We start from the raw sequence: 10,151 nt of genomic DNA on the forward strand, positions 1-10,151 counted from the left end.
ATGTTGCCTCGTTGCGCATTTTACGCACAGCTTTTTACGCATGGCTAAAGGACCGGTAGAAGACTACATGTGCAGCGGGACTTTGTGCCACTTCTCTGGCTCATTAATGCCGTCTTATGAGGTTAATCGATTGTTTGATGTAGTCTTTGGTCATTTGGGGGAAGTTTATAGTTTTAATTAATTTATCTAAATTGCAGAATCCTGGACTAGCTTGCTCCAGTGTAGGCTAGTATGCCTACGTTCAGGTTGTGTGAGTGGGTATAGGGGTGTACTGTAAATTCTGTAATTGTAGCTTTCCATTGCTTGGTGTTAGCTGCACGCTGTTGTTTTCTCTGTGTGACAACAAATGTAATCAAATGTTAATCAACTCAATTGTTTTCCTTCCAGTGAGGAACTGACCTATTCTGGCAAAATGGTTAAGATTGGAATCAACGGGTGAGTTTGAATTGTGTTTTTACTTGAGTAAAGGGGCAATACCACGATATAGAAATGTTACAAGTACAAAAGTATTGGCTTCTAAATATACTCCAGTATATAAAATGAATCATTATGCAGAAAGTCCTATTTCACAATCATATTAATTATTGGACTGTACTATTAATGCATTAATAACAGCTGGCACATTTGGGTGATACAAGTGAGGTTGGTTTTAGTAACATGTGTGCTGCTGGGTAGCACAAACGTATAAACCTTAAACGTATATAATCATAATTTATCAGCAAATGTATGTTTTGTATTATCATTCGAAATCTACAACATAATAGTAGTAACTAAAGCTGCTAAACAGTGAAGTAAAGTATTTGCCTTCTGGTGGACTAGAAGTAGACCTACTGTATAATTGTTGTGATCTATTTAAATAACTGCATTAAAGCAAATGTACCAACTTAATAAGTACAGTAGTAGTATGTGAGTAAATGTAATTTAGTCACTTACCACTGCATTGCTCTTATGTATCTTGAACTTTGTAGTGTGATGTCCGGGTAAACAACAATGATAGACTTCGACTTCCCTTCCCTGTGTCAACACTGACGCCATAAATTAAGCATTGCTGCTTTATCGAGACTGCCTCGAAATCAGTGTGAGGAAACGCCCGCTTGCTTCTATTATTTAAAACCCAATAGGCAGGTGTCTCCTCTTCACTCCCATGCCAGGGCTCCAGAGTGCACCCATTCTGGGCACACATGCACCCTAAAATCTGTTCGGTAAAACAATTGAGGTTTTATTGGTTTCACATGTGCACCTGACATTGAGCAAGTCTGTGTGTGTGTGTGTGTGTGTGTGTGTGTGTGTGTGTGTGTGTGTGTATGTTTTGATGCACCTAAAGGATACAGTATGGAAAACATTGAGGCACACAAGTGCAGTTGGTCTGGAGCCCTGCCAACCCTTCTCTCTGCCATATCACTCCTCTGTCTCTCCATCACCCCTCTCCTCACAGCTGTCACATTCCTCTATTCTCCCTTTGTCTATTTTTACCCCGCTATACATTTAAGACAACATCCAACACCCAGACAGACTGTCAGGTCTGAGAGACAGACAAGTTCAAGTTTTATTAGAAAACATCATTGCATAACGGTATGAATTACCTTTCTCTGTCTCAAAAACTGAGTAGACCGCTCCCTTTCATATTTCTTTCCGTCTCTAATATAAGTCATTGTAACATAAGGTACTTTAGGGAAGTGAAAGGCAAAATACAGTATTGAGCTATTTAAAGTCTAGCTGCTTTCATGTCTTCTTGACTTGTCTTGACAGTTAATACTTATACCATGACCATTACCAGGTAATGAAGTACTGTAAACATTAGTGTAAATGCTTATCATAATTTATCTGAACCCAAACATACATTTTGAAATAGTTTCATGATTTATATTTAACCAACAGTGGAAAAACATAACTTTATAATACAAAATTGTGAGGTTGTACAGGGCGCATATCAGTTATTTTGATCTGACACATCACTGAACGGATTGTTAAATTACTAAAACTATTAATTCTCTGTTGAAGGGATTAGCCAATTATTTATATTAATCCTTACACCCCTAAAAATAATGTTGTAGGTGTTCTGCTTTTAAATGTTAAATTTGATAACAAAGCTGCTGTGTTTTCTATTATTATTATTTTTTTTACCCCTGTGCTTATCTGTGCACTTGACCTTTACATATAGAACAGGTCTCTTATTTTAGTGCAGGGTGGGCGTGTCTCTGGGCACTGCTGTAAACGGACACATGGCACCACTGGGTACATACCATACCATACCATAACCATGTAATATGACACCGGTCTATACTGAAGAAGGCACACACAGTTACATAACGGGTTATGCTGTGGAGCTGTGCCACACATTTTAAGTCTAGTCTAGTCATCTTGCAATGACTATAATGTAAGATAAATTAGGCTTTAATGATTCAGGCACGTGGATTTTGATTATGGGAATTTTGATTGAGGGATTCCCTTTGATGTCAATCCCTGCCTAGTCACATGCAGGTGCTTGAAGGGTCTGTCTGACCTCTGATATGGCCCTTTTGGTGTGGTTGTACTGACACCTCTTGGGTGTAAGGAGTACTGCACCACAGTTTTAATTTGGATTTGAACAATAATATTGTCCCAAATAGAACATTGGAGTGCAGCAAGGCATAGAAAAAGACAAGTTATTAATGCATGCTGGAATACAACCCCATTCAAGTTGCACAGTTTGCATTAGGCCTACAGTATATGTAACAAACTGCTGTTCCCTTTTTGCATGATAAACATGATAAGAAATGTCACTTTGGCAGCAATTCTTCTGTAATACTGAGATGACTTTTCTCTCTAGACCCGTGTTTATTCTGGTAAATATTTGTCTGTTTCTAGTGCCCATACTCCTATCAGTGGAACCAACAATGACCATGTTAAAAAGTTATATCTTCTTTTCTTTCCTGACCTAAGAGACATAACCTGACCAATGTTGTGTTTGCAATAATGAACCAAGTGAACTGATCGATGTGCTTGCTGTGTGTTTCAGATTTGGACGTATCGGTCGCCTGGTGACCCGTGCTGCCCTCAATGGCGGTGGCAAGGTCGACATTGTGGCCATCAATGACCCATTCATTGATGTTGACTACATGGTAAGAGGAGGACCGCATGTCAACTAGTCAGTGGTGGGAGAAGTACTTTAGTGAAAATAGTAATAATACTACACTGAATAAAGGTACAAGTCTTAAAGGACTGACTTGGAACCAACAGAGCTAAGGTACTTGAATAAAATACAAAAGGACTGGTATAAAAAAATACTTAAGGTACCAAAAGTATATGGGTCATGCATATGTTTCAAATGTTTCAAAATCCCCCAAATCATATGTACTACTGTAGCTCACATACATTACAATGCAACGAAAAGTAAAAATATGGAGATAAGAGGTTTCTGACTGAAGCTGTCTCTCTGCAGGTGTACATGTTCAAGTATGATTCCACCCACGGTGTGTGGAAGCACGGTGATGTGAGAGCCGAGGACGGCCACCTGTGCATCGGCAACATGAAGATCCAGGTCTTCCACGAGTACGTCCTCCTCGTTGTCTTCATTTTGTATTTATCCCTGTGTGATTAAGGGAACACATTTAGTTTTTTATTTGCTTATTTTTCAGTGGTTCTGAAACTTTCTCATGTTCAGGACAGTGTTCATTTTGTTGACTAAGACTAAGACTAAACAATTTCAGAAGGCTAAGAATAAGACAGGGACCCCCTGTGATATGTATCTGGACCCCCATCTCAAAAGCACGCCCATTGATTCATGTTGTTGAAAAATGAAAATGTATCTTACTTATAGTAACAGTACAATTACTTGTATATGACTCATGGCCAGGCATATTTCTTGCAGTGGAGTTATGTAATGTTATATGCTATGCAATGTATATTATGTCTATGCTCTAATGAATCACCTTCCCTATGTGTGTGTTATACAGGAGGAACCCCGCTGACATCCCATGGGAGAAGGCTGGAGCTTACTACGTTGTTGAGTCTACTGGTGTGTTCACAACCATCGAGAAGTGCTCTGTAAGTCTATACGTATACAGTATACCTGTTGGAGGGGGGCAAAAAAACTTTAATGCAACCTGTTGATAGCAGTGGAATATATTCAGATATATATTCTTTGAAGTGCTGAACTATATATTTGTTATGTTTTTCTTTAATGTTAAATCTCATCTTAAATCTTTTGTACTGCAAGCTGCTTGGAGACTAGTGGTCACAGTAGAGAGTTGATGACAACAAAAGCCACTTTGCTTCTGACACTTTGAACCCTGGCTCTATCCAATGTAGGCTCACTTCAAGGGTGGTGCCAAGAGGGTTGTGATCTCCGCCCCCAGCGCTGATGCCCCCATGTTCGTCATGGGAGTCAACCACGACAAGTTCGACCCATCCATGACCGTTGTCAGGTAAGACTCCTCCATCTATGGTTCAAGAGAAAAACTAAAAAAAAGTTTATTGCGGCTTTTTTATCTTCTATATTAGTAGATATTAGACTGTGAACTATGCTCGGGTGGCACAGGGGTAAAGTATCTATCCACCCCTGGAGTCTTTTGCATAGGGGTGGCCGAGTGTCTATCTGAACACCTTTGGCCATGTTTGCTATATTGAACGAGAGGAGTAGGACACAGGCGATAAGATACGTCGTCCCGGTGGGGGCTCCTCACTGGCAGTAGGAGGAATTAACTGGTATAACGATTGAATTGGGAGGAAAACAAATTTAAGAAGAAAAAAGTGAACTCAAGGTTGTTTTGTTCTTCTAATCTATAGCAACGCTTCCTGCACCACCAACTGCCTGGCTCCTGTGGCCAAGATCATCAACGACAACTTCGGAATCATTGAGGGACTCATGGTAAGGAACCTAGGCTCTCCGCCTATAATAATGACATGCCGATAATAATGACATGCCGATAATCAGTAAGTGTGTAAGGAGGAAAATATAAAGGTTTTCCATCTTCCTAAAGCCCTTTGCACACAGGACAGTTGCGTTTTTCTCGTTTGCTGCATGAACAAAACGCATTGGATTTGGTGTGCAATGCTGTGCGGAATCGGCGCTGCGGATCCCAAAAGGAGTCATAAAAGGAGTGAAGAGTTTTTTACCGCATGCGACAAGACGCACTAATCGAACTGGGTTCGATCGAGAAAAAGACGCACGGCCGCAGCCACTCGTCGCACGGCCAATTCGGATCCGGTGTGCATGAGGTCGTAGAGAATCATTGTTTTCTTTTTAAAAAGTGAAATTGTCCGTTTTATCCGCACGGATAAACGCGCCTGTGTGCAAAGGGCTTAACTGTCCTTCCACCTTGTGTCATGACTACCAGAGCACCGTCCATGCTGTGACTGCCACCCAGAAGACCGTTGATGGTCCCTCCGGCAAGCTGTGGAGGGATGGCCGTGGCGCTGCCCAGAACATCATCCCTGCCTCTACCGGAGCCGCCAAGGCTGTGGGCAAAGTTGTGCCCGAGCTCAACGGGTAAGATGCACTAACAGGAGGCTGATGAAGACATGCAGGCATTAGTACATACAATAGATGCAATCAAGGAAACATTTATATATATGTTCTCCTCCTGATCGGTCTTTGGCTTAACTTGTCTCTGTTTCTCATTGCCTCGCAGCAAGCTGACTGGTATGGCTTTCCGTGTCCCCACTCCCAACGTCTCTGTCGTTGACCTGACTGTCCGCCTGGAGAAGCCCGTAAGTACAGTAGCTAGTTTGGTTTACTTGAAAAATAATTAAACTCAACCACAGCTAAAGTAACAGACAGTTATGCTGGTGAGATTTTATTACGAAACGAATAGGCCTGTAATAAAGGGGATAAAGGGGTTCTAAAGAGTTCCATGTTCTGTTTTGAACAGCATTTCATTCCTGATGAGTTTAGTTATTTTCAAACGTTACCCTTTCTTAATTCACTGTACAAGCACCTGCACTCATTAACAACAGTTAACAAAGACTCTACTCTAAACAAACATACCTATTAGCTACCTTAACATAGACCCCTACTCCAACTTAATAAATCTTTATTTTATCTCCAGGCCAAGATGGAGGACATCAAGAGGGTTATCAAGGCCGCAGCTGATGGACCCATGCACGGAATTCTGGGATACACAGAGGACCAGGTATAAAACACACCTGTTCAAACATGCAGTCTCAAGATCTAGTGTAAACATGTAGCCACTAAATGGTGACACATCTCTGGTTACTGTTGGGCCAGGACAGGAGTGGACTCCTGAGATGTGTTCAGTTTTAGATAATATGAGCTGATATTTTACATCAATTGTTGGCAGAGTGGCCACAGACATTTTGTTTTTTTCTTGACCACACACACACACACATTAAGAACACAATTTAGATAGCATGTTATTTAGACAGATGCCAGGCTGTTTAACTAGCATCCTAGTTTCTTGAGGCACCAAACTGTTCTCTCTGAATTCTATGTAGCCTATATAATGTGATTATTTACCTTGCTGATTGTAAGTCACTCTAAATAAGAGTGTCTTCTAAATACCTAAATTGTAAATTAATGAAATTATGTCATATTGGTGCCAAACACTGACCACTAATAACGCCAAAATTGAGGCCACAACGATCTTAACTGCCTTTCCCTTGTCCTCCTCCTCAGGTTGTGTCCACAGACTTCAACGGCGACGTCCGCTCCTCCATCTTTGATGCCAGCGCTTGCATCGCACTGAACGAGCACTTCGTCAAGCTGGTGTCCTGGTATGTAAACGTTTACACGCTCAGAGGGAGTCTGGCTAGCTGCTCTCCGCTCCTGTGGCTTTCATACATTAACCCATATTAAGCAGCTTCTGCTCGACCTCTTTTACGCTGCTTAAATTGTTGGTCATTAACCACTTTCAAGCCGGCATCCCTGTTTTGGGCATGTCATTATAGGTGACAATTGCTTAAAATGTCTAAATATTATTATTATTATATTTTAAAGAAATGCAATTTTTTGGCAAAATAGCAGCTCTTCACAGCTCACAACAAATTGTGATGTGATGCATTGTGAACTTGTTTTCAGTATTCGCCATACGACAACGTTTAGATAGCTTGTGTGGTTAATAATCAAAAGTAGGCCAAGGTGTTGCTTTTAGCTGGTGTATTGGAGCATACAATATTTTGGCAGGTCACTCACTATAGTTTGAAGATTCACTCACTATAGTAAGTTTAATTCTGTACATCCCACAACATTTGGGGTAGCCTATATTTTAGCCTATATATTATTTGACAGAACAATAGAGCTACTATCCCAATATTACTGTAGATTTTCTGTTCGATAGAGTTTTCCTGCAACACCAGCTTACAGCGCAACGTTTCTTCTCTCCTGAACCCCTTCCTTTCACTACCTTTAAGGCCCTTTTCCACCGGCAGCGATAACGATGACGATAGCCATAAAATATCACAGCGATAATTATGCCTTCACATTGATGTCCGATAAAGTTATCGGACATCAATGTGAAGAGGCGCCAATTAACAGCCGCTCACGCAGAGCGCACCTCCAGCTGTTTGTCAGAGACCCAGTTCCATATCACTGTGATCTTAACCACATCGTTGTTGATCCTAACGATGTAGTTGTCGGCTATCGTTGTCTTTATCGGTGTTGGGTGGATGCTGCCGATCCACTTCAATTGAAAACCCACTTTTTTAAATCGTTATCGTCATCGTTATCGCTGCCGGTGGAAAAGAGCCTTTAGTCTTCTTGTCTCATTTGCGATACTAGTGCGGACAAGCCTGAATCGTTGGGGCTGCCCTCCACACCCTCTCGTCTAGCATCAGGGTCTGGAGCTCGGCAGTGTTGTTAGCTTCCCTGTCGCGCAGCAGTTTGTGTCTCTTTCCCTTCCTAGCTGTGCCCTGGGTTGACTCTCACAGTGTCAGTCTGATAGGGTGCCTGACACAGTGCCCAGCCAGCCACATCCTTCTCTCTCTGACATTGTCTGTGACCCGTGGGAGGCCCCTGTAGAGGTCCACGTTTCTGATGTGGTTCCACCCATATGACACCTAGTGCCATTCGCAGCATTCATCCAGGGCCCTTTTCCAGCTGTACTAAACAATGTCCTTCCTTGTTCTTAATTTTGTCCGAGTCTATCTGTGCAAGTCTAATCCTCTATGCTAAAATCTAACCTTAAAACTAACCTCTCAAGCATTACCTGCTTCCCTGTAAATAGCTACATAAACACGACAGTAACTATTCAGGGAATTAGGCTCCTTTTACTAACTTAAACTCAGAAAAACTATGCCTGAACCTAACCTAAACCCTAACCTCACAAAAACAAAATGCCTAAGCTTAACCCTAACATCATAAAAAAAGAAAGCCTTTCTATCAGAAAGATTTTCTGTCAGAAAGCATTTAACAAACAAACAAAGGCATACCTACAGATATTCAAACCCATGATGTTAGGATTGTGGACCTAACATCCTCACTATAGGCCAGCAAGTTTGCTTTTTTTGTTGCAAATACTGTAGCTTGCAAATACCATGCAACAATCTTGCATGCTATTTGAACCTCCTTTCCATCTGATAGAAAGCTTAGAGGGAAGACTTCTTCCTTCTACACAAGTCCCGCCCCAAACATCTTCATCTCTCTCCCTCTCTCACTAACTCTAGGTACGACAATGAGTACGGCTACAGCCACCGTGTGTGCGACCTCCTCCTGCACATGTACAGCAAGGAGCATTAGTAAGGACCAATTATATGAAGATATGGTTGAAAATGGGTGATGTGCTCCTGATGTGCCGCTCAATTTTATGTCTTGCAATCTGGATCACAAGAAAAATATAAGATTAAAGGGGTCTGGGTCCGGTGCAGGCTTTTAACGTTTTTTTTTTTTACGGTTTGAGTTGAGCATGACTGCTGCAAGTTAACAATTAACAGCTAACAATTTGGAATATTTTATTCTTATTTTATTTCATCTGGGGTGCTAGGGGGGTGCCTGCCACAGGAAGAGGGGGAGTTGGTGCCGGAAGTTTATACTTTATTATACTATATACTATTTTTTTGTTTTGTGTAGGCTAGTTGTATGGTCTTGGTTGGTTTTGGGATCATCTGAGATGACTAACTGTCTATTAACTGTCTACTAACTATGGGTTGATTGTTCCAATAATACGGGCTGAATGAGAAAGATTTGACTTTAACAAAGTGCTCTCTCCTCCTCCTCTCTCTCTCCAGCATTTTTATGTTTTAGAAACGTTTTGTACTGATTAGGTGCGTGGTCTACCTATGTTATTGTCTTTTCTAGATTGATATTCCTATGCATTGTTATATTGTTGTTGATGTACTGACATATTATCCTGCTTATTATATTGATGTATTACTTGCTTATTGTAAGTCGCTTTGGATTAAAAGCGTCTTCTAAATGCCTATATTGTCTCTCTCTGTCTCTCTCTCTACCTCTAGGTACGACAACGAGTACGCGTACAGCCACCGTGTGATCGACCTGCTCCTGCACATGCAGAACAAGGAAGCCCACTAAATGGACTTGTGTCATCTTTCAGTTCATCCTCATGGGAGCAACTCTTAGTTTACATTTCCTTTTTATACAATAAACTAACCCCTGTTCTGTTCCATCTGTGGACTAATCATAGGTATATTACCTATCTACACAATTATTACAGTTTTTCCATCACTGAACTGTATTGCCTAATGGATGTTTTTTTTACTATCAATAAAACTCCTCCATTTGTAACATATTGTATCTGCCTTTCACTGTGGATTTGTGTGACTGAAAGTGGGGTATGATGTAGAGTAGTGTAAGTGTAAGAAATGGACATTATTCAGTGGTGAGGGTTTGCATTTTATGCATTAAGGCAGTGGTTCTCAAACATTTGGTGTTTCACTTGGTGACTTTGAAACTGGCATCACCAATTTACAATTTAAGCATTTAGCAGACGCTCTAAATCCAGAGCAATTTACAATAAGCAAGGTAAACACAAGGTCATGCACCTCAAATGCATAGAAATTGTAATCTAGGATCATAGGTAAACCAAGAACCTACAGTATCATCAGTTTAAACAGTATCCAAAATTAAATAATCTGTATACATTGAAACTATACAAACTATATGCCACTTCAAGACCCAGACACGGACACAGATCGTTGTTTGGAATAACTGAAAATAGTAGTCTACTACAGTAGCCCATATCACCTCAATGATAAAA

The 10,151-nt window shown here is 40.9% G+C and overlaps 1 protein-coding gene across 1 annotated transcript; it reads left to right on the forward strand.

Annotated features, from left to right (window-relative positions):
* Positions 1-412: 412 nt before the first annotated feature.
* Positions 413-9,466, forward strand: LOC308293052 (glyceraldehyde-3-phosphate dehydrogenase-like; the record flags this gene model as incomplete). Its single annotated transcript, XM_080735482.1, has 11 exons — positions 413-435; positions 2,999-3,101; positions 3,422-3,531; positions 3,936-4,026; positions 4,291-4,406; positions 4,768-4,849; positions 5,319-5,470; positions 5,613-5,691; positions 6,030-6,113; positions 6,617-6,714; positions 9,391-9,466. The coding sequence occupies 11 exons, from the start codon at positions 413-415 to the stop codon at positions 9,464-9,466; spliced, it is 1,014 nt and encodes a 337-aa protein (XP_080591608.1).
* Between the last annotated feature and the right edge of the window lie 685 nt (positions 9,467-10,151).

This window comes from Nannobrachium achirus (assembly GCF_963921795.1).
Source record: "Nannobrachium achirus genome assembly, chromosome: 10".
NCBI classification, from domain to species: Eukaryota; Metazoa; Chordata; class Actinopteri; order Myctophiformes; family Myctophidae; genus Nannobrachium; species Nannobrachium achirus.